The sequence below is a fragment of the Sinohyriopsis cumingii genome, unplaced genomic scaffold (assembly GCF_028554795.1).
Source record: "Sinohyriopsis cumingii isolate HCF-2022 unplaced genomic scaffold, ASM2855479v2 utg001908l, whole genome shotgun sequence".
Lineage (NCBI taxonomy): Eukaryota > Metazoa > Mollusca > Bivalvia > Unionida > Unionidae > Sinohyriopsis > Sinohyriopsis cumingii.
The window spans coordinates 391,737-417,865 of NW_028316080.1; the positions used below are offsets into that span (position 1 = coordinate 391,737).

Sequence of the window (26,129 nt, forward strand, 5' to 3'; positions counted from 1 at the left end):
CACATATATATATGAAAATTAAAAATCAAAATGCAAAAGAATAACATATATATCTTGATATAGATTGACAAATGTTCAATATTTTATCAGAACTCAATTTATAATATAATTTTATAATATAAAAAAGTATGGTGTGCATAATACTTATAATCAAGTATTTTATAAATAATTATTCATAATGTATTGAGAATTAATTTATAAATGAGCTGTAATTTTTAAAGAATTAGTAAACTTATTTATATGATAAATTAGTTTATACTTTTGCTAGTTAAGTTATTATGTAAATTTAAATAATATAAAATATTCTTAAATACTTGTAAACAGGGGATATAAAAAAAAGATTATTAATGAATGTCGTATAATGTTTTGGAATTTAGACCTTTTGGATATGAAATCTTGCAAAGTATGAGAACTCATGTTAAAATGTGCGGCAACATGAGATGAAAATGATTGATCAATATAATTTTGTATGTCTGATCTATGTTGGTTCATACGTTTGGATATTTGTTGACTGATTTGTCTAATATATTGGATGCCACATTTTTTGCATGTGATCAAATAAATAACAGTTGATGTTGAACAATTATTATCACAACGCATATTAAAAGTTTCTTTCATATTAGTACTAGTGAAAGAAGCATTTTCATTAATAAAAAAACAGTGTGAAAATCTAGGTGTATTACATTTAGCTGATGATCCTATTTTATATAATGTTTCTTCTAATTTAGAAGTAATTAAGAAATCTTTAAGATTTTTAGTCCTTTTATAAGCAAGCGTGGGCTTGCTTTTGTGTAGCGATTCAACACTTGCTTTACATAATAATTATAATAAATCCAAATATTTATCGATAATCTTACATGATTTTGGATGGCATGAAAAATATGCAATATATTGATGAATATTCGTGTTTTTAACATGAACCATGGCAGTGATGTCATTATTTTCATTTTTCATGACATCTACATCCAAAAAAGATACTTTAGTTTTCGACTCAAATGTAAATTGTATTGTTGGATGTAATTTGTTTAAACTGTCTATAAAATAATTAAGGTCTTGTAATGAATAACTTCAAATCATAAGGATATCGTCTAAAAAATCTTAACCAAACATCTGGTTTTAGGAGGCATTTATTTAGAAAATCATTTTCTAATTTCCCATAAATAAAGATGGATAAGAAGGTTCCATGGGACTACTCATTGCTGTTCCCATTTTTTGGAGATAGTTTGTATTACCAAATTGAAAAAAGTTATTTTTGAGTACAAGTTTTATCAAATCACAAGCATGTTCTTTTGATAGTTTCCATGTATATTCATTTTGTTTAAGATAATATTTACACGCTTCGAGACCATCATTGTGTGGTATATTCGTGTAGAGTGAAACCATATCAAGTGTAACTAGGAATGAATTTTCAGTTAGTCTCAGAAAGATTTCAAATTGGTAATGAAATCAAAAGTATTTTTGACATGAAGGTAGTGATTTCATCAATGGTTGTGAAATGTGATCAATATATTGCGATATATTATTTGTAACTGAGTTATATGTAGAAATAATGGATCTACCTGGATATCCTAAAGGTAGTGTCTTATCAACCGTTTTATGTATTTTGGGTAAAATATAAAACTGAGGTGTCCTTATTTTATTTGAGAAGATATCTAGTTCATCATACATGGAGCAATTGTTTTATAGAGATTTGATTAATAAGTTTGCTTTTTTTTTCTTTAAATTTTTCAGAAGGATTATAGGAAAGTTTTGTATAATTTAATTATTTTTCTATTTCTTTAATAAAATCCTCCTTATTCATTATTACTATGGTGCTAGACTTATCAGCGTTTTTAATAATAATATTTTCATCTTGTGATAAGGTACGTAATGAATTTAGTTCTTCTTTAGATATGTTTGTAAAATGTTTTCTTTTAGGACTGCTATTTAAAATTTCTTGTTTTGTTGCTTCAATATAAAAATTGAGACAAATATCTTGTCCACTAGATGGTGTAAATGATGGCTCGTTTTTGTTGAAAAAGGGCTTATTTTGTAGATGAAGACTTCTAAGTTAAAATAAGTAGTGCCATCAAAGAAGAAGTCTACTGGTGACAGGGTTCAGCTCATTAAGGATGAAAGTCCCTCTCATCTGAAAGTCTCCTCTTGAACAGAGAGGTATGGATCACAAAGTCCCTCTCATCTGAAAGTCTCCACTCGAACAGAGAGGTATGGATCACAAAGTCCCTCTCATCTGAAAGTCTCCACTCGAACAGAGAGGCATGGATCACAAAGTCCTGCCTGTCAGAGTGAGAGCAGGACAAGGATGTGTTGTCTGTCCTCGTGGATTCTTATGAGTTTGACATCGAACAGGATCAGGTGGCATGCCCTTCTATTGGACCCCCTTACTCCTCCCAACTGTAGATCAAGGTATCAAATGAGGAAGAGATCTAGTCTTTCGACAAGGTGGTTTAACAAGGTTTATCTTTTACTTTGTAATCTGTGTCCCAAGCCTTCAGGCTTTAAAGATGCTAACATTCTCTCTAGTTTGGAGAAACTACTAGGGATACTTTGTGCCCAGATCTCTTGTTCTTCCCTTGTCTGGCTATGATTAAGGAGCTTTCTGAAAACATTTAGTTTAGTATGTACTCCTCAACCATGCTGAGATACTTTCAGCTAGCTATAGGGTCATACTCCATCCTGAGCCCTAAAACACCCCACTTGGATGCTGGAGTAGCACACGTGGGTATATCCACAGGGATCTAGCCTTGTGTTCCAGTCAAAACACTAGAGACTAGATGTATAGTTTCCTTATGAATGTTAACTACACCACAACAAGTTTTGACCAAACATCGTTTGAGTTAGTCCAAACCACACTCACACTGGAGCAAAGGTCAGTCCAATTTCTGTAGCCTAACAAACCAACCGTTTTTCTGCAGCCTCCTTCAGCCTTTAAAGGAGGAATCTCTATCACCATTTACCCTTCATTATTTGTTAGAAGTGGTAACAATATTAAGATATGGCTTTATCAGCGGAGCTTATCCACCTCCACAGAGATGTTGCCTCAGATACATCCAAGATCAAAGTGGATCACAATAAGAACCTTAGTGCTGCTTTCTTGGAGGTGGAGAACCTCTTAAGGGACTCGATGCTTCTTTGACTTCCCAGGATTTGAGAGACCAGCTATGTCGGTCCCTTGCATCCATTCCTGGCCCATTGTAACCAGCAAACTTATAGGGTCCATAATTGACGTTCTTCAAAACCATGCAGTCACAGTCTAGACAACAACCCAAATTCAGAGCTTCCTATTGCAGTTGGGCCCTAGAAGGGTGTACCATAAAGACCCAGGGAAATAGTTTTAATTCATTCCTTTCGTTGTAGGTAGTGGGTGTTAAGCCTTAGGGACTTGCTCCCTCTCATGTAGTATGTTCCTGATCTTTCAGTTCCAGAAGGTGCCAGAATAAACCTTTTCTAAAGGTATGGTCAGATATAAAGGATGATGGTTGGGTCCTCTTTATCATAAAAAGTGGGTGCAGACTTAAGTGCTGTGATCTTTCTCCTCAGGTAAGATCCACAGTGTCCTACGACTAGTTGAACCTGGTGTGGTTAAAGGAAGATGTACACTCCCTTCTCTAGAAAGGTTCAGTAGAGAGGGTGTCCAGTGAGAAGTTTCAGGTCTTTTACTTCTTTATTTTCCTGGTACCAAGAAAGGAGTTGTAGAAGAATTCTGACTGATTACTGACCTTTCCTTTTTAAACAAGTTTATGCTATAGAAACCATTCAAGATGGATACCACAACCTCAGTCAGGAATGGCACAAGACCCAGCAACTGGATGTTCATCATTTACCTTCAAGATATGTACCGTCACATCTTTATCTTTCGTTTCACAGTTTTGCTTGGATGATGCGGTCTTCAGATATGTCATTCTGCCATTCAGCTAAACCTCCTCACCCAGAGCTTTAAAATAGGTTGTTGGTGTAGTTGTCATCCACTGGGGATCCCAGTCATCCAATATTTCAATGATTGGCTGATCCAAACAGTCAGCTAGAGTCCATATGACTGGATCTGTCGCGCTGTTCGTCGTTAGTGGCCAGGCTGAGGCTTTTACCCAGCCTAGAGAAAAGCAGAGCTTATACCACTCAATATTTTGTCTATATGGGGATAAATCTCTTGAAAAGAGGATTAGCTTCCTGTTTTTATGTTATCAATGTCAGACAAGAGAGTTTGGCAGTGGATGTTTTCAGCCTGATGTGGGATTGTCTGTTTCCTTATGCCAGCCCACCTTCAGGATGATTTCACAAGTACTTAAAAAAATAATGACCTGCATAGCTGAGCTCTTTTTCATAGCTTGTCTATTGCCTGAATGATCATTGATCAGTGGTATTCTTGACCTGCTGGTAGACAAGCCCTGGACATTGTCTCAGAGGAGGGACTTTCTGTCACAGAACAGGGACTCTCTCTCTCTCTCTACAACATAGATTCTCTATCATTACACTTGGTTCATCTTCAGTGTTCTCTATAACAGTACAGATTTTCAAGTCAAGTTGCAGAATGCATCATTCAGTACAGGAGACAGTCTACACCCATGGTGGAGAATCATTTGCAATTGGTTCAGTAGGAAACATGTTAATCATAGCTGATCCTCTGCTCTCTGAGTGCAGTGGTTGAATTCCTTCTTTATCTTTCTCAAGAGAGACAGTACTCATTTTCCTCTATCAAAGAATATAGGGTAGCCACATCTGACACACTCATGTTTTGAGGTGTTGCATGACGATTCATATAAAGTCCCGAATAGCTGGTCTGAATAATAATAATAATAATAATAATAATAATAATAATAATAATATTTAAAAAGGATAACATAATTAGCTCAAGAACAAATCTACCTAGAAGCCCTCATACAAAGAAACATGCATGCATATACATAGTAGCATGTACATATATAGACACATTATATTTACTTTCTTTCCTTTCACCAGCTGGATACTCACCCATACATACTGAACCCACATATTCAATATATATGCAATATGCAATTGGTGACAAACAGATGGGTAGTACACTTAATGATGCCCAGAGACATTCATGAATACCAAATTAATACAGTTGCTTGCATTCTCATGTTAACTACATCTTTGAAGCCACTGGATATATTGGGTTTGAAACAAGGAAATGGAGTGGGCATTTATAATCTCATATGCAATACCAGTAATCTAACTAGGGTTGTAGGAATGTTATAGAAGTTTTCTGTGCATTTCTGGTAGATAATGTCATATCCTACTGAGAAGCCATACACTTTAATTAACCTTCTTATTAATATATTTTATATGTTCAGTCCATGTTAGGTTATCTTCAAGACACCATGTAGTCAATCATGATAGACCATTTGTTTCCTTCCATATTAGACATATTTCATCACTATCAAGATTTGTTCTTTTTTATGTGTTATTTTAGTTTTTCCAGTATTAACTACCATGTCATTGCATTCACAAAAGTTGTCCGATTTGTTTAGGGCATCCTGTAATGAAATTTCCTGTTCTTGCAATGTATTTTGGATGTCTGATAATGTTGTGTTGTTTTCATGAGATCTGTGAATGAAATTGAGTAAACCCACCCCACCCCACCCCTGTAAAAGTGGTAGGTCATTAAAAGATAATATAAATAGTATTAAACCTTTAATTGATCCTAGTGGGACTCCATTGCTAATTGTTCCAGGTTCAGGAAGAATATCATAACATGTTGTGTTCTCTAACTTAAGTATAAAGTAAATGATCTAATTGTGCTTCCATCACATTGGTAAATTGACAGTTTGCTCAAAATGATTTCATGGTTCACCAGGTCAAAAAAATTTCTTGAATATATAAATACAGATCCTATTATTCTACCTTGATCATTTGATGCCATTTATCAGTTACAGATATCAAGGAAGTCTTACATATATGTTTCTGTCTAAAGCCTGACTGGTTAGGGTGTAACAGCAAGTGTTTTGGTTAAAAATGATTTGATGAGATATTTCAAGCTGCAGAGACCAGTGTTTTGTTTGCTGATGTCTAAATGGAATCTCTCATGTGTCTTGTGGTCTTTAACAAACACCTTTGGACCTTTAGATGAAGATTCTCTCTCAAACTTTGCATTAAAGATGGTTTGCTTGTTCTCCTTAGCATATATGAGACAAAGGAGGTTTGAAGCATTGCTACTTCATGGGCTTATTAACACATTTGTCTCTAGAGGATGTCATCAAAATTGCAATCTTATAACGATCTCACATGAACCTCCACCAAATATGTGGCTAAAGAGAATTGTGCATAAAATCATTAATAAGCCTCCATGAAGCTGTTGTGACTGTAAATAACCAATGTTAAAATTTGCTATTGGCATCAATGACAAAAGCTTGTACAACTGCATCATAAGAAGCATTGATGTGTGGTTAATGACTTGCAATACGGTTTATAATCTGCATAATCGTTGATGTATCTGGTGAGTGCAGTAATTGTGTTGTAGTTTCAATATTGTTAAGAATTGCTTCGATTTCCTTTCCATCAATAGATAATGTGCAATGTCAAACAACACCATGAGGTCATTGTTGACAAATCCAGTCTTGACATCAGCACTGTAAACATTATTATCATCCTTATCAGTTTTCCTTCAGTTTGCAAGAAGGCCTCACATGGGGGAAATGTTGAGATGTATCTTGCACTTGTAATTATATTTTTAATTCTGAAGGTATCTAGCTAGATCCACCATCACAGGTGCACCCATGTCAAATGTGGTATCGGGTGTATATTGAAATTTTGCCATTATACATTATTGGTTTCATCTAATATGTAATCTGCTCTCCATTTATTTTACTATATTTGCAGTTGCCGAATTAGCTGCAAGTTGTTGAGTGGCCTAATGATGTTACTAACTAAAGCTGGCATTGTTAACATTAATGGCACTGACTGTCATTAATGGCACTGACGGCTTTTGTGTTTCACTGATCACCTTTCACTGATCATCACAGTTGATTTTGAATTGATTGAACCACTTGCAATCCTGCATAGACTTTTCAGCCAATCTGCAGCAGTTTTTTTTTTAGGCCATCATCATCTCACATTGCAACTTGTTTAGGTATTGGTGTTGCGCACAAGGACATTTCTGTAACATTCCATGTAGACACATTTTCTTGTGTTGTTATCACACATCCCCATATGACTGCCATTATATTTTATTATAGGTTGATCTCAAATGTACAGCTGCATCATCAACGTCTCCCTGCAGATGTGTAACATGTGCTCATCATCAGGGTAAAATGAATGTGTCATCCTACCGTTATGACATGAAATCTGCATGGTCACTGGTGCCCAAAATTTAATTCAGAAATGAGTAAGCGACACAATAGCAACAGAGAAAAATTACATAATTAAACTCAGTTCTACACCCCTTAAACAACAGATCATATCTTCGTAGACCTTATTGTATTATTGCCAGTAGCTTCCTGTGATTCTTTGGTGTAACTTAGTGTTTTGTCAACATGGATTCAAGTCTCTGGCTGATTTAATGTGGATATGTGAGAAAACGTGCCAGTAGCTTCCTGTGAGTGAGGCGGGAGGTCGTGGGTTTGAACCCCATCCGAGTCATAACAAAGGCTTCTAAAACTGGTATTAACAGCTGCCTCGCCAGGGGATCAACATCAAAAGGTCAGTGTTAGGACTGGTCGGCATGGTGTCAGGTTAATACATATGCATGGGACATCATGCTACATGTCTGCGGCATGATGCCCCAGTGTTAGACATCACTGCCACACTGCAGACATCATTGCGGTAAGACTGGAAAATTGTTAAAGCTATGTTAGAAATCTAAATCAATCGCACTCTGTGTCAGTCAGTGGTTCTTACTAGGCTTTTATGGGTTAATCCTCCACAAGTTATACTGGCTGCCATGCATATCCTATGATATAAGATATACAGTCAAAATGGATGCCATAGTATGAGACTCTTAACCAGAGCCTGAAACATTCAGAAATACAGCTGTACAGAAGAAAATACACTAGTTCTAAGTGCTACCAGCAACTAATTTAGGCAGTGCAAAAAGTGTCAGGGTAACATAGTAAGCACAGTCTGTGGATATAAGTACAGATTTGCATTTGCAAAAGAACAGTAAATTAATATGACCACTTCTTCGCTGTCTCATTGGATCTACTCATTTTTCAAATCAGATTCATTTTCAGGATTTACCCAAGAGGATCTCTTAAATGATATAAAGAATATAGACACACTCAATACTGAAGAGAAATATTCACCTGAAATAGATTCAGCCTACCAAGATTGTGTAACACCAAAATCAAACATGGCTGATTCCTCCTCTTCAGTTCCAAGCTTTCTTAAAATCCAACATAATATGCAGATTATAACAGTCACAGCTGGCCCCAACAGAATTCCATCAATCAAGAAATTCTTGGATGAGAATATGCACTTCCAGCAGTGACACTCACATATTGGACTGATCCATAAATCCATGGATAGATTCTATCATAGTAACTCTATACATAACAACTGGTCAAATCCATGTACAATGGCCTTGCTATACAGAATGGGTAAATTATTGTATCAACACTTGTCAGCAAATGGTAGATAACACCAGTTTGAAATTAATTACCTCTCAGCCAAGGACTTCAACACCCATCCCTGAAACCCACAGATCTCAAAATTCACTTAACAGTAACACCGCTGTACATGAAGTAGTCAGATTACAATCAATGTGGAGGAAGCTCCAGGACCCCAGTTTATGATAGGTGCAACAAATTGCTTTGAGTTTCATGGAACCCATAACCAGACTTGCAACTCCATACAGTGCTTAGTAGTGATAGGTAATCTCCAGGCTCAAGTAGAAAGGTTAGAACAGGAACTCTCTGCACTAAAATCAAAGAGTCTTCACAGCGTTCAAACGGATAAACCAGGTGCAAAAAAGTGTGCCAGGAAACCCAGACAACACAATACACAAACATATCAAACTGCCAAAACACAAGAGCTTGTCAGTGCACTCAGACCATACCAAAACCAGCTATTAGAAAAAAAATCATTATACACACAAACAGATGCAACAACACCAATTAAACAAGATGAGTCTCTTCTACAGGTTTTAGATGGGCAGAGCCAATAATTAGTTAAAGCACGTACTGTAAACAGTGACCATCATTTGTCTCACTCAACATCATAACCAGGTACAGAAGGAACTGCACTAAAGACAACCTCCAGTTACCCACAGCAAGATGCTAAATTAAATACAAATACTAAATACAGCAATCACCAAACTCTCAGTCAGTCTAGTCATGGAAATCAAGAAGTCCAAGCAATGAATCACCCACTTGTCAAAATCAGCAACATAATTAAAGACAGGTCTCTTCTCATAGGATCATCAATAATCAAAGGAGTGAGAACAAGAGGATTATATAAAACTGACATAAAACCCACAGTGGTGCATTTATTAATACTATTGCATAAAAAGTATTGGAAATGGATATGTCACCATGTCATACTGTAATTCTTCTCATTGGTGGCAATAATTACAGTGTGGCCAATCTTTGAAGGGCATTGAGGATGATTATGAAAGCTTGTTGTATGCCACCAGGTCCAAAACACAGATTCTAAAATAATCATCTCAGGTGTACCGCCAGGAAGGGATGCACTTATGACTCCACTAAATGACACCCTAAGAATGTTGTGTGAAAATTCCCAAATACTATATGTTCTGCAATACAGGACCTTTTTCAAAGAAAATCAAGTGAACCACCATTTTTACCAGCGAGACCAAATCCACTTGTCAGAGGTACTGCTGTGCTCCTTAGGATTGTAGACCAGTACAGAAGACTTATAAAAGGGGTTGGGCATGAGTCAGAACACTGCTTGTATTGTGGAGAGCACATTCAAGTAACACAGTGACAACTGCATGGAAAACAGATTCGTTGCCATCTTTGTAACAAACTAGGATATAAACAAAAGTTGTGCACATACCAGTAGGTAGAAGGCAATGATGTGCAGGCCTGTGCAACACATATTCAGCAACAAAATGTATTAATTATAATTCAGTATAAACAGATTTCAGGCACTATCTGATTTGTGTACAAAGTGCAACTTGTTAACATGTAAACAAACAATGTGATACTGTTCATGTTACTTCTCCCTATGAGGATCCTCAAGTGTCTAATATATCAGTGTCTTCTTGTAGGTATGTAAATCAATCTCATATTGAACATTCTCATGTGTCCACTACATGTGGTTATGTTACAACAGATGGATCTTCTTCATGTGTTTATGTAAATAATCAAGGCAATGAAAAGAAATCTGTCAAGTCTAAAAACAATACATTGCATACTACTTTGTCTGAAAATCAATAATCTGATCGAAATTGTCATGTCTTCAGCCTCCTCAAAAGAGGTCTGCAAGTAGAAAACTTAAATATCCATTACATCCTCCCTAAACTAATGATATAAAGTTAATATTACAGGAAACTAGATCAGTCAATATTCTAGGTATATGTGAAACCTTTCTTTCTGATGATACTGATGATTTGACTCTCCAAATACAGGAGTTCATCTTTGAAAGAAAAGATGGGGAATCCATTTGGAAGGTGGGGGTATTCTTCTCTATGTAGACAGTTGCATTAGTTATAACATACGTGTTCATCTAAAGACTATTGGGGTAGAGAGTATGTAGATCGAAATAGCCCTTCCCCAATCAAAACCAATACTCTTATCTTCAGTTTACAGGTCACCTAGTTCCACAGCTGATTGGGTTGATAGATATGAGGCACGAGTTCAAACAGCATTACTAAAGGAAGATTTAGAAACTATCATATTAGGTGATTTTAACATTGATTTTATGAACACTCCACCATTAACATGGATAAGTAACTTTGAAACTTACACCTTTACTCAATTAATTAACACCCATCTAGAGTAACATATAAAAGTGCTACTATCTTTGATCATGTCTATACTAAGAAACCTGAAAACATAAATGAAATTAATGTGCCAGTGTATGCACTGAGTGACCACTACTAAGTCTGTATAACTAGAAATGTTCCGAAATCATCCAAAAATGGCCAACACATACAAATACAATACAGAAACTTTAAAAAGTTTGATGAGGAAATGTTCTTAAATGATTTAGTTTCCAAACCCTTTCAATCAGTCTGCAGTATGACTGATGTCAACACTGCCTTGGACAAATGGTATCAGATGTTCAATGCAGCCTTATACAAGCATGCCCCAATTAAAACAAAAAGGGTTAAACACCAAATTACACCCAAGTGGATTACCCCTGAGATCAATGAGGCTAGGCACCTAAGAAATAATTTCCACAAGAAAAAAGACATGAAAAGCTATAGAAAGTGGAGGAATAAAACTAAACACCTGATAGATAAGGCAAAAGAGAACTACTATAAACACGCTTTTGATGAAATTAAGAGTACCAAGACAATGTGGAGGCATCTAAAAGAGCTGAACCCACCCAGGAACATTTGTCTTCCCCCTAGACGTAAACAAAATGATTATATAGCAACATCTGTACAAGACATTGTGAAAATGTTCAACAATTTATTCATAAGCATCTCCAGTAACAGTATTCAGAACCAGGCTAACAAGCCAATTGAACTTGATGCTCTTCTATTATTTATAAAAGCTAAAGTTCCTGCTGATAATTATTTTTCAGTGGCTGATGTTAGTGAAGCTGATGCTTTTGATATGCTAATTAAGGTGAATATTAATAAATCCTCTGGAGTGGATGGTATTGGTCCATGAATTCTTAAAATTGCAGCACCAGTAATAACAAAGTCACGAATGCATATCATTAACTTAAGTATAATGAGTGGCAATTTTCCAGAAACACTGAAATGTGCAAAGGTTACACCTATCTTTGAGAAAGGAGAAAAGGAGGTTCCAGGGAAATACAGACCAATATCAATTCTACCTGTATTGTCAAAATTATTTGAAAAGCAAATAGACATTCAGGTCTATACAAAAAATTGAAACATACTCTCTATTTCGTAAAGCGCAATCAGGATTTAAAAAGTACCACTGGTGCCAAACAGAACTTGCCAAATTAATTGATCTTTGGCTATAGAAAATGGATAATGGACATATGACTGGGATTGTTTTCCTTGACTTCAAGTAAGCCTTTGATCTTGTTGATCATGAAATTCTGCTGCAAAGCCTATTTTAAACTGGTTTAGAACATACCTAAACCAATGGCCTCAACAAGTAAACATTGGCAACATTAGCTCTCATCTCGCTCAATTCATTTAGGGGACCCTCAGTTTTGGGCCGTCTCCTCTTCCTTATCTATATCAATGATCTACCATTAATTAATGAATCCACAAATACAGATTTGTTTGCAGATGATGCAACCTTGTATACATCTAGTTCTGATACTCAAGTTGTCCAAATGAGATTAAACTTGGACCTTATTATACTTCAAAACTGGGCACAACAAAATAGGATGGTAATTAATGAAGGTAAAACAAAATGTATGATTTTGGGGGATGTCACAAAAGCTACACAAATCAGGGAACCCAGAAATATCTCTTGCAATAAATAATCATCCATTAGAAAATGTCAAACATGAAAAGCATGTAGGTGTGACCATAGATAATAATTTATTATGGAATGACCATATTGATAAGCTTTGTAAAACACTGTCATCCAAAATTGCCCTACTCAGCAGAATCAAGAAATATTTAACTCGAAATCTATACAAGTCATATATTCTTCTAACAATGGACTATTTTTCAAAAGTATGGGGAAACTGTGCTAAATCTGAGCTTGACAGGATTTAAAAACTTCAGAAACGAGCAGCACAAATAAATTTAGATGCATCTATTGATCGTCCCTCAAAAGCATTATTTACAGAATTCAGATGGTTCACAATATATGACAGGATAGATTTTCACAATGCAGTTTTTTTATATAAATGTCTACATGGAACTGCTCCAGAGTATCTTCAGGACTTATTCAGGCCTTTTTCAACACAATGCCAGTTGAGATCAATATCACATGGAAACCTTCTACCACCAAAACCAAGAACAGAACAATTAAAAAAGAGCTTCCAATACCCTGGTACTGGTATGTGGAACAAGCTTCCACTACATGTAAAATTGACTGAAAATATTAGAGTATTTAAGAAGAGATATCATAAGGATGTATGTGCTTCTAATAGATAATGGAATTTAGTATTTTAATACCAAACATGTTAAAATAAACACTAATTATTGCTATCTTCATATATTGTTATACTCTCCTTAGAGGGCCTCAAAAAAGAGTAGTACTTTACTTATGAGTCACCCTCTATAAAAAGCATTATTATTATTATTATTATTATCATGCAGATGGCGTTAAACTGAAAACAACAACATAAATCTTCTTGCGTTATTCCCAGATTCTTCTTCCACCAAATATACTGTGTTCCATATATATCCTGTTATGTGCTAAAACTGATATTAAACCCGACAACCAAGCCTAATAGTATATTTTTTTTTCTGCAGGTGATGGACTACAGTGATGTGAAAACCCTCAATGACAGCCTTCAAGTAAAAATTGAACGGCTCGAAGAGCTTGATCTATTTCTCAGGTTTGAACATGATACAGGAAACATCATATTCTTCAAGTAAGTAGTATTTTCTTTATTTAATGTGTCTTTCCCCATTTATACCTATAGACCACCATACTGTGAATGATCTCTCTCTCTCTCTCTCTCTCTCTCTCTCTCTCTCTCTCTCTCTCTCTCTCTATATATATATATATATATATATATATATATATATATATATATATATATATATATATATATATATATATGGGAAGTGGCAAGAGGACAAAGTTATCTAGGTTTGAACCTAAAACCTAATTCTATATGGGTTAATAAAGAACATGCACAAAGTTACATTTAGTCAAAGATTGACATGCGTAAAACAATAATTATATTTGGGCATAGAGAAGCAAACCTATTCAGAATAAAGAAAAGGTCAGAATTAAAGAAGAAATGTAAAATAAAACAATTTCAAAGCACTGTGTTTCACTTCTGATATTACATCCCAGATATAATTTCTTCTTTGAGAAGCAGAAGAGTGGCAAGATGTAATAATAATAAAATAATAATAATAATAATAATAATAATGATAATAATAATAATAATAATAACAATAATAATAACAATGAAAAGATAATAATAATAATAATAACAATGAAATGATGATATGATTATCAAGACTAGACAATATAATTATACTCATCATGGTTCTACTTTTGTGCCCTAGTTGCTTAAGTGATCTAATTTACTTGAAAATTTGTTCCTTCTTGCATTTAAAATCTGGGGCAGAATCAGTATTATTGTTGTGTTCAGCATTACATTTTGTGCGGAATTATTCATTTAAATTGTTGTTCACTGGAAATACAAAGTATTCATCAGTAATATTCTTGGACTCCACGATTAATTTGGAATTATAGTGAATTCAGACAAGGATATTTTTGGATTATATTATTGTGGTACATCAAAAGACTTAACAAATCATCACCATCTAGGCCACAGGCACATTAGCATATTCGAGACTATATGCACATCAACACATTCAGTGTTAGAATATATTTGGAATTCTGCTGGAATTCAGTTGGACCTTTACACAATTAGATCTGTGATTGAACTTTTAGGACTGTTTAGGATTTAATTTGTATTTATTGTAAGATATTGTTTAAATATTTACTTTGTTAATCTAGGGAAATAAATTGTTTGCAGAATTTGACAAAACTTGTTGGTTTTGGCTCTTTTCTGTTACTTAGTTTAAGACCATAGAGTTGTGTGTGTATGTGTGTGTGTGTGTGTGTGTGTGTGTGTGTGTATATATATATATGGTGGTGTTATAACTATTTCATGAAATGGACAGGATATCATTGATTTTTTTTAGTGTGTATCTGATATTTTTAGTGTCCTTTGCAAACGTAACTTCTAAATTAAAATAGCCACCAACAGATGCCGATTATGTGCTACACTTTACCTTATAAATAAAGTACCTCCCGATGCACATTTCAAAATTCCTTCAATTCAGATGGATTATGTATTCAGGTATATGTCTCACTGTGAATGTGTCAAAGTACAAAACTCTTTAGAAAATATATTACGAGTTACTGCAAGAACATTATAAAGATTATTCTATATAACAAAGTATCTGACTAGTCAGGAGTCAAGTTCATCTTGAGAAAATACACATTTATAAAGTTGGACAGGCTGCTATAAAATGGTTTTTGTTTTATGTCACAGAGGATCCACATTAAATCTGATACTTTCAGATGTCACAAACCATTGCATCTTGATAGTTCTATTATAATTCATTTACCAAAACTATTCCTTACTTTTCCATCTCTATGATATTACCGTTCTCTTTTTTATATTCCCATTATGTTTTTCTATCAGCACTATTTTTATGCACAGTTACTAAAACAGACATACAGTCTTTTATAACCCTATAGCTTATTAAATACAGTTTTTAAAAAAAATCTTGTTTTATTTGTCTCTCCTTTCTTTTAAGCACCGAGAATGAAAAGTGTCCTGAGAAAATCAGGTTGGAAAAGAAAATTGTGCTTGATCCTGAGTGGTTGATCAAGGGAGTGAGGATCTGGATAACATCTGACAAGGTTATAAAGAGGCATCCGGAACTTGCACTTAAATGGTCTGAATTCCAGAACTCAGGAAAGCTCACACTTTCACTTATAGGTATCATATTAGCCAATACATATCTTGTTAAGTATGTCCTTTTATTTTCCATCAGTGTTAAAGTTAAACTGTTAGCACGCATATTGGTGCATGGTTGAAACAATTCAACATTAAGCTACACCAGAGTATCTACAGGATTTTTGGGGGCTTTTATCCCAACTTTCCTAGCTGCTGAGATCATTATCACATCGATAAAGCTTCCACAGGATGTAAAATCTGCATAAAATACGACAGTATTCTGAAAGTTATAAGTATATGTGTGTTAAAAGATTCTAATAGAATTTAGTATAATGTAGAAGACATGTTTAAATAAACAGAAATTATCATTATCTTTTGTAAGATGCATATTGTAATGCTTTCTTTATAAAAAGGTTTCAACAAATTCTAAGCAGTTCAAGTGTTTTGTGTCATGCATCAACTAACAGTCATTTGTGCACACTATGTAGGCTTTATGAATTAACAGATTTTCAACCACAACAAAACCTGTGCATATTAACAAGGTGAGCTGTGCTCTGACTGGCTGACTTTTGGATGAACCATGGATTTATGAACAGATTTGTATGCAAATTCTTAAGCAGCTTTACATCAAGAAGCTTTCAGACAAGTTCAATAACCAGAAAAGAAGGCACAGGTAAATAAGGTTATCTAGGCTGTGACTGGTAAACGTGATGTTGCACCATATACTTTTATCTGTGAACCGACATTTTGTTGAAACTTGTTACGGATCTTTATATTAACAAGTTTAATCCACAGTAAAATCTGTGGATATTGATGAACTGATCTGATATTGCCTGGCCTTGTAGATGCATTTGAAGCCTTATTTGAGGTGAAAAGGCCAACATCAGTTGAACAAGTCTCCTTAGGCCTACATAACATGTTTATTCTCCACTGTCTGGGTTGTGATTATTTCTTGTGGAAATTATATAATTTCAGAAAAGCTTTGGCTGCCACACTCCAAGATTCATCAACACAGAGATCATCTTTTGGATGTAATGGAAAAGCTCAATATAATTGCAAAGCCATTACATAAGGAAGAAGACAATGGAGAAGTACTCTCTCTCTCTCTCTCTCTCAATAACAGATTTTAACATAATAACTTTTTAGCCATAATACAATACTGCTAAGATTGCATTACTACCATTTTTCAGGATGCAAAGTTCCCAGTCCAAGCTTGATATTCCCATCTCCAATTGGTAAATGAAGGGTTTGTAATGAAAAGAATATGATCACATTTTGAGACCTTATAATATCCAACATTTCAAATATCTTTAGATTTTCCCTTGCAAATGTACGTGCATCTGGATGCTAAATGAAATTTGTCTTCATTGTTTTAGGTTTCTTTTTAACCTCCATTTTTGTATAGTAATAGTTTTCTCCCGAGTCGTTGGTTCATTTTGTGTGTATCTCTTTCCCATGTCACAGCCTTTGTAATGCTTTTTGTATATTACTTTGCTAATATTACAATTTGATAAATATTCGAATCCTTTTTTCTTAACATAGGAGGAGTACTACTGGGTCCCCTGTATGGTCAACATGTCTGCACCTGACCATGTTAAGAAACTTGAACTGAATGAAGAAACAACAAAAACATCCACACTTTGCTTCAAGTCCAAGACCAATTTCATCCATGTAGGTGTATTCCACCGCCTCCTTGCTACATGCTTGTCCAAATGGGATCCAGCCCAAGAAGGAGAGAAATATCTCTTCTTTCGAGGACTTTGTGTATTTCAGCTCGATGCCCAACAACAACTACTACTGTCTTTAAATGACTATGTCATCCAGGCTACAGTAATCCGATTCACAAAAAAAGGAAGGATTCCTGAACGCTCTATTTGCATGACTATAAGGGACAACCTGTACACTGCACTGTCAGAGATTTCAGAGTGTTTGTGCCCAGGTTCAGAACTCGAAATCTGTATCAAATGCAATGAGTCCTCACCATTAACTAATGAAGGCCTGCATCCAATCAGTACTTTGCGAAGTTATGATGAAGTAAGTTGCAGTACTCATAAGAAAGCTCATTGCGTGGAATCAGAGGAACTTTTGGGATTCTGGGAGGTAATGATAGTTCACTTGCCTTATCATAATAGCGTAAACTTTTACCAGAAATATAAAGTTTACTTTAAAAATCTGACTTGCATTCTGTCACAGTAGATGTGTATGTCATAAAGAACGTTATCTAAAAGATACTGTAATCACCAATTAAGTCGGAATCAAGTAGATTTAGTAGTGCTGATCAGACTACACAAGGAAATATCATTTGACTTAATTTAGCAAAGTGCGAGAAAAAGGTTTATTATATGCTCTTATCTATAATCCATATTCATTATACAGCAAAGATAACCCTAACGTAACAATAGGCCATGCCTATAACCTGCATTCATTATACAGCAAAGATTGCCCTAACGTAACAATAGACCATGCCTATAACCCGCATTCATTATACAGCAAAGATTGGCCTAACGTAACAATAGGCCATGCCTATAACCTGCATTCATTATACAGCAAAGATTGCCCTAACGTAACAATAGGCCATGCCTATAACCCGCATTCCTTATATAGCAAAGATTGCCCTAACGTAACAATAGGCCATGCCTATAACCCTCATTCATTATACAGCAAAGATTACCCTAAAGTAACAATAGGCCATGCCTAAAACCCGCATTCATTATACAGCAAAGATTACCCTAAAGTAACAATAGGCCATGCCTATAACCCGCATTCATTATACAGCAAAGATTGCCCTAAAGTAACAATAGACCATGCCTATAACCCGCATTCATTATACAGCAAAGAGTGCCCTAAAGTAACAATAGGCCATGCCTATAACCTGCATTCATTCTACAGCAAAGATTACCCTAAAGTAACAATAGGCCATGCCTATAACCCGCATTCATTATACAGCAAAGATTACCCTAAAGTAACAATAGGCCATGCCTATAACCCGCATTCATTATACAGCAAAGATTACCCTAAAGTAACAATAGGCCATGCCTATAACCCGCATTCATTATACAGCAAAGATTACCCTAAAGTAACAATAGGCCATGAAATAAAATCAAACTGAAGCAGAAGCTGACTATCCATGATATGTAAGGACTTTATTAACTAATGATGTTAAGATTATATTAAATCTGAGTCCGATTAAAAAACACTCATGGACTGGTGGATTTTAATAATTGTGTCAGCCACCATTCTTTAAAATTCCCATAGGAATCAGACTTATCTAGAAAAATTGATGCATTGCTTAACTGTAAATAATATTTAACTGAAACAAAAATGTTTGTAGGTGCATGGGTAGCTATAACAGCATTGAATTCAATAATAAAAATAGAAATTTTAGTGTTAATTGGAGGAATAATTCAGATTTACGTCTGTCAAATGATATATGTGCAAGTTAATCAGATAAGTCAATAGCATTAGCATGCAAATTCTTCAGTCTAACTTTCCAGTAGCTATACACCATTTTGCTTACCACATCAACTATAAACCTTTATGCTTACCACATTAGCTATACACCATTATGCTTACCAGATCAACTATACACCATTGTGCTTACCACATCAACTATACACCATTATGCTTATCACATCAACTATATGCCATTGTGCTTACCACATCAACTGTACACCATTGTGCTTACCACATCAACTATACACCATTGTGCTTACCACATCAACTATGCACCATTATGCTTACTACATCAACTATAAACCATTATGCTTACCACATCAGCTATACACCATTGTGCTTACCACGTCAACTATACACCATTATACTTACCACATCAACTGTACACCATTGTGCTTACCACATCAACTATACACCATTCTGCTTACCACATCAACTATACACCATTATGCTTACCACATCAACTGCACACCATTGTGCTTACCACATCAACAATGCACCATTATGCTTACCACATCAACTATACGCCATTGTACTTACCACATCAACTGTACACCATTGTGCTTACCACATCAACTACGCACCATTATGCTTACCACATCAACTATACACCATTGTGCTTACCACATCAACTATATGCCATTGTGCTTACCACATCAACTATACACCATTATGCTTACCACATCAACTGTACACCATTGTGCTTACCACATCAACTGTACACCATTGTGCTTACCACATCAACTATACACCATTATGCTTACCACATCAACTATACGCCATTGTGCTTACCACATCAACTGTACACCATTATGCTTACCACATCAACTGTACACCATTGTGCTTACCACATCAACTATACACCATTATGCTTACCACATCAACTGTACACCATTGTGCTTACCACATCAACTGTACACCATTGTGCTTACCACATCAACTATACACCATTGTGCTTACCACATCAACAATGCACCATTATGCTTACCACATCAACTATACGCCATTGTGCTTACCACATCAACTATATGCCATTGTGCTTACCACATCAACTATACACCATTATGCTTACCACATCGACTATACACCATTGTGCTTACCACATCAACAATGCACCATTATGCTTACCACATCAACTATACGCCATTGTGCTTACCACATCAACTGTACACCATTGTGCTTACCACATCAACTACGCACCATTATGCTTACCACATCAACTATACACCATTGTGCTTTCCACATCAACTATATGCCATTGTGCTTACCACATCAACAATGCACCATTATGCTTACCACATCAACTGTACACCATTGTGCTTACCACATCAACTGTACACCATTATGCTTACCACATCAACTATACACCATTATCCTTACCACATGAGCTATGCATCATTAAGCTTACCACATCAACTATACATCAGTGTGCTTACCACATCAAATATACACCTTTCATGACATTTTCTGTGTAATTTAAATGTTGTTCTCACACGTTTCTTTATATGTTGTTATGTGTTGTACATCTGGAGAGTGTTGAATCTTGAGAAGTGATTTATATTCTTCATGTAACTCTTAGGCATTACTATTGCTGACTTCTTCCATAATTATTTCATTTTTTAAAAACCGGTTTATTTCTTTTTATATTTTTCAGCTACAAGCTAGCTAAGGAATGTAATTGTAGTGCAAGATTAACTTTATATCGCTGCAGTGTTTCTTTGATTAAATGTGGTTTTTCCAATACATCTTAATTAGAGTACTTGACATAAAACTTGTGCTAACTCTAGACTGTATCTCATAACACTCGAGACTGCTTTTTGTACATTATGGGACAATGGATATTATTTATTATGCTCATTCTTTTTTTTATTCAGGAGGACAAGGAACAGAGTGAGTATTTATAATTCATGTTCTGTTAAACCTTATGGATTAGTGAACAGCATGTGTCAAGTTAACTATGACATACATTTACCATCTAGAGCGAGGCTGTTACTTAATATAAGGACACAAACATCGGCATCTACTCCGTCAATGGAATATGGTTTATGTCTGTTGATTGAATTTCATACTTGCCTCAACCTGATATTCCTACTCAGATATGTTCTAATTCTGAATGTTGTTACTGTATAATTTTGATCTTTCTATAAAGCCCTCATAAACAAATGTGGAGCTATATTTTACTGTAATAAATATTCATTTTATTGGCTTTGCTGATGTGTCACCAATGAAACACTGTAAAATCACAATTTGCATATTATGTAGATAAACATAATAATCTATGGTATTTGTATCTTCTATTTGATAGTTTACAGTTGTTTTTCTGTTGAATTTATATACTTTTATTTAGGATTGTCATAAGGAATTGCTTTTCAAAGTGCACTCTGTAGCATATGAGAATTGTGTTCAGATGTTGTTGAATATAACAATTTTTATGGTTATACATTAAATCTAGTGTCATGATACCACAGTGGAATGAAGATATCAAACAGTTGATGTTGCTTTAATAGCACATATCTGTCATGTGACTAACGAAATGTTATCAATTTCTATAGATTCCTCATGCTTGGTGAATAATAAGAAAACATGACTAAACTAGAAAATGATCTTTCAGTTCCTGCCAATGTGTTACCCCAGCATTCAGCTCTTCGCACAACTCGGTTCACACGGCTTGCTTCTTTGGTGATAGATGTTGGATCCAGAGTTTTGAGAGAGGTTTTGCTTTATTGTACCAAGTCACAGTGCTCGCTTGACCAGTACATGAAGAACCATAAGCCAGATATCATCAATCTTCAACAGAAAAGGAAGCCAGTCTTAACACAAGCTCAGGTGGATATCATATTCCCACAAAGTGGACAGACAGATATAAACATGTATGACATTACTCTTGCATCTGCTCTTCTGAACAACATTTGCCCTTCACTTACTCAACAGGATAAGCAAATTATAATAGACTTGCGTACACAACGAAATGAACTCGCCCACAGTGACTCAACTGAGATGAGTGAACAGTACTTCCAAACAAAACTGACAAAGATTAAGAGTACACTGACAAACTTAAGCAAACTTTGCAATGACCCCAACTTTGAAGACACAGTTAAAAATGACATTCAGAATATTGAACAGTCGGGAACATGTGAAATCCTTTCTAAAGTTGCAGAAATTGAAAAAGTACTTAAAGCAGTACGCAAACTCCTTGAATAGAAGAAGCCAACATGGAAACTGAGTTAAAAATAATTTTGTTCATGACCCCTGTATGATGTATTACAGAAAGAAAGGATATAATTAAGAGTCCCGACAAGGACCACTTGATGTCTCCTTTGATGAGCCAAGTTGATGGCCTTCAACATATTTGTATGAGGATGAGTGGTTTATTGTGTGAAAGAAAAATTCATAAATATTTACTAGGTCAAAAAAACATGCCTTATATTTGGCATATAAATAGAGACCTACATTAAGCTGCCATTCAGCAGCTCCATCAAGCAGTAAATGAAACAAAATGTTAGTTACTTAAATTTTCATGTCTTTTATTTTCTTCTCTGTTGTTGTCAATGAAATGCAAGCAGAATTTTAATAATTGTTCTGGTCTTAATTGTTTTAAAGTCATGTGTACCAGTTCAAGTGCTCTAGAACTGTCCTGATGAAAGATAGAATAGAAATATATCAAATACAAATATTGGTAAAAAGGGGATACAGAAACAAAAACGAGTGCTTCATAGCTTATAAAGAAAGTCACTAGCATGCAGTTTGCTGACACAGCTAGATTTGTTATGAACAACAATTACTTTTGCTTCAACATTACCATTTACAGCTTCTTTGTGGTTGGTTGGTTTATTTCTTAACAATACATTCTTTGTTTGAATATGTAGACAGTTAATGTATAGTGCTTAAATCTGATATCATTTCATTTTGTATGTGCACAGGAAGTTGTGGTAATGAATAAGGAAGCAGATAGAGATGGACCAATCATCTCACATGAATGTCAGAACATTAATCAATTTTCTTTTCACTAGATTTGGAAAAATATATTGTAGACATGATAATTTGTGTTCATTCTAGACGAAGAACATTTTGAAGCCCACTTCCTATCACTATGTCCCCAGCAATGCTTTCTTATTTTATCAGGTGGGCTTTAACAGAAGCAGATCATGTTGTTATGATGTTAACTTTGCCTGAAGCCATCTGTCTAAACACATTGAGACTGTTCATGCAGTAAAATTAAATATTTACATGTTCTATGAAATTAATAATAATATGAGACCATCAGTTTGATAAGTCATGGCTCTGTTTCAGGCTTTAGCTTATTTGGCTGTAAGACAATGCAAGCTTTGGATGGGATCCTGCATCCAGCTTGCATGAGCAAACTTGGCCAAGTGCATACTGCCATAAAGGACTACAATTTATTACAAATTATGCCAAGACATTATTAAACCTGGCTACTGTAAGAAAAAGTGTCATAATTTTAAACACTAAGCTCAGTAGAATTAAATGGGATTGACATAAACTATTTTAGTTCTTGTTTTGTACAAAATGATCAGGGTTGCTTCTAAGACATGCAATTGTAAAAATTCCCCCTTGTGCCAAAACATTTTCAGTTATATGTGGCCAAGTAGCACAAAAAATAAGAATTGTGTGCATGATATGAATTTAGTGTTATACTGTACATAGGGAACTTGAGGCATGTGTTTAGTGTCATACTGTAATATACATAACACATGTATCAAATATCATACTGTAACTTGCAGAATAATGATATGTATTAAATTTTATACGTAAAATACAAAATATATGATATGCATTAAATGTCATACTGTAATATATTGAGCACATGATATCTATTAAGTGTTATACTAATGTTCAAAACATGATATGCATCAGGTGTTATACTGTAATATACAGAACAATGATATGTATTAAGTTTGATACTGTAATATACAGAATACATGATATGCATTAAATGTCATACTGTAATATACAGAACACATGATATGTATTAACTCATTAACCCCTGCTGCCTCTATACCTCGTACTTTACCTTACTCATCTTCCGAGTGCCACGATAATATGGCACAGTTTACCTAGCTTGTTTCCCGATCGCCGAGTTTGAATGGCAGTATTAGTCTGTATCCCACACGACAAGATAAATCAGCATAAACCATTGGTTTATTTCAAGCCATTTCCTAATTATTCAGGCAGTTAACCAATCCAATTTTAGCTTACATATATTCAGTGAACATTGCTGAACAAAGGGAAAACAATATGACTTCGATAGTAGCAAAAATAGTGGAAATATTTAGATTAGAAAATGACGAAAATTACGAGAATCAGTTGCTGGAAGTAGACCTAGACGTTTACTTGACAGACTCTGATGGAGTATTTACACAAGGTTAAGTTTGCAAGAGAGATGACAAGTGGAATTTCTGTGTACATAAATGTTAATTGTTCATTGTGAATTTATAATGGATTTTATGGATTATTCATGAAAAGACAATCAAATTGGTACGAAAATCATTTATTTTTATCTCATGCATGAGTTTTATTTCTGCATTTAGAATGAAATTTATACCATTTTGTACATAATTTTATTGACAACTGCTGTGCCAAAAATTATCTTAATTAAAAGAACATAAATAAGGAAATAACATTTATTGCAAGTAGCTCCCTCTGTCAAAGTATGCAGCCAAGTACTGTCAGCAAGTCTCAGGGATACAGGCACTGGTAAGGCTAACACTGCTCTAGGTGATCTCTCTGATAGTATGCTGATGGGGAATGCCTAGCTGTTTGGATTTAATGAGTTAAATGTCATACTGTTATATACAGAACATCGATATGCATTAAGTTTTATACTGTAATATACAGAACACAAGATATGCATTTAGTGAAATATTGTAATTATGTTATACAGTACACTTTATATATATATATATATTTATATATATATATATATATATATATATATATATATATATATATATATATATATATATATATATATATATATATATATATATATATATATATATATATATATATCCTCAGTAATATATTGTAATATACAGAACACATGAAATGTTTTATTGAACTGATTTCATTCATAATGTTTATCACTCTTATCTAACAAATGTAAATGGATATCAAACCTTAGGCATATATTCTCATTGACAAATAGCTTTTCTCCACAAAATCTAATTTAACTTTTTCAAATTTTGTAATTTGAAACACATGGTCATTTTGTATGATGTATTCAATATCATTAACTATTGCAAAGCAATCACGTACCCTTATTAATTTGGTGTAAGGACTAAGTACAAACATATCATTAACAAAACTAAGGTGTTCATAAATAAAATGCTAGTGTTGTATTTGATATACAGTCACATAATGCTTAAGGTAATATATATATATATATATATATATATATATATATATATATATATATATATATATATATATATATATATATATATATATATATATATATATATATATATATATATATATATATAACATAACATGCTTCCTGATTGTATATTTACCTGGAGTTGAATTTGGTTCCTTTTTTGTATATATGTATGATATTAGTTCATAAGGCATCCTTTGTAAGTGTGTTGAACTGTGGAGCATTTTCGTTGTATTTTCACGCATATGTAATTATGTATATTTTTTGTATATTTATGTATGCTACATGATTTTAGGTCAACCCAGGAGCAGTTTGGTTTTCTGTAGATATTTACATTAACAGAGTGTAGGTCAACCAGGGTGAAGTTTGATTTTTTTGTTGATATGTATGTTGGCAGAGAATAAGTCAGTGGAGGAGCAGTTTGGTTTTCTGTAGAAATTTTTATGTTACCAGAGTGTAGTTCAACCTGGTAGCAGTTTGGTTTTCTGTTGATGCTTATGTTACCAGAGAGTAAGTCATTGGAGGAGCAGTTTGATTTTCAGTAGGTCTGTATGTTACCAGAGTAGAATTCAAACTGGAAAGCAGATTGGTAGACATGGATCAC

At 34.4% G+C, this 26,129-nt stretch overlaps 1 protein-coding gene across 1 annotated transcript in view; it reads left to right on the forward strand.

The window, feature by feature from the left end:
• The window catches only part of LOC149771375 (uncharacterized), a 60,027-nt gene extending 34,993 nt beyond the window's left edge, over positions 1–25,034 (forward strand). Inside the window, exons 8-13 of the mRNA XM_089948537.1 lie at positions 13,496–13,617; positions 15,533–15,717; positions 16,651–16,766; positions 17,218–17,775; positions 21,003–21,018; positions 21,740–25,034. Coding sequence (XP_089804663.1) covers positions 13,496–13,617; positions 15,533–15,717; positions 16,651–16,766; positions 17,218–17,775; positions 21,003–21,018; positions 21,740–22,329 — 1,587 coding nt within the window. The 3' untranslated portion in view covers positions 22,330–25,034. The remainder of the gene's footprint in view (positions 1–13,495; positions 13,618–15,532; positions 15,718–16,650; positions 16,767–17,217; positions 17,776–21,002; positions 21,019–21,739) is intronic.
• Positions 25,035–26,129: the final 1,095 nt, after the last annotated feature.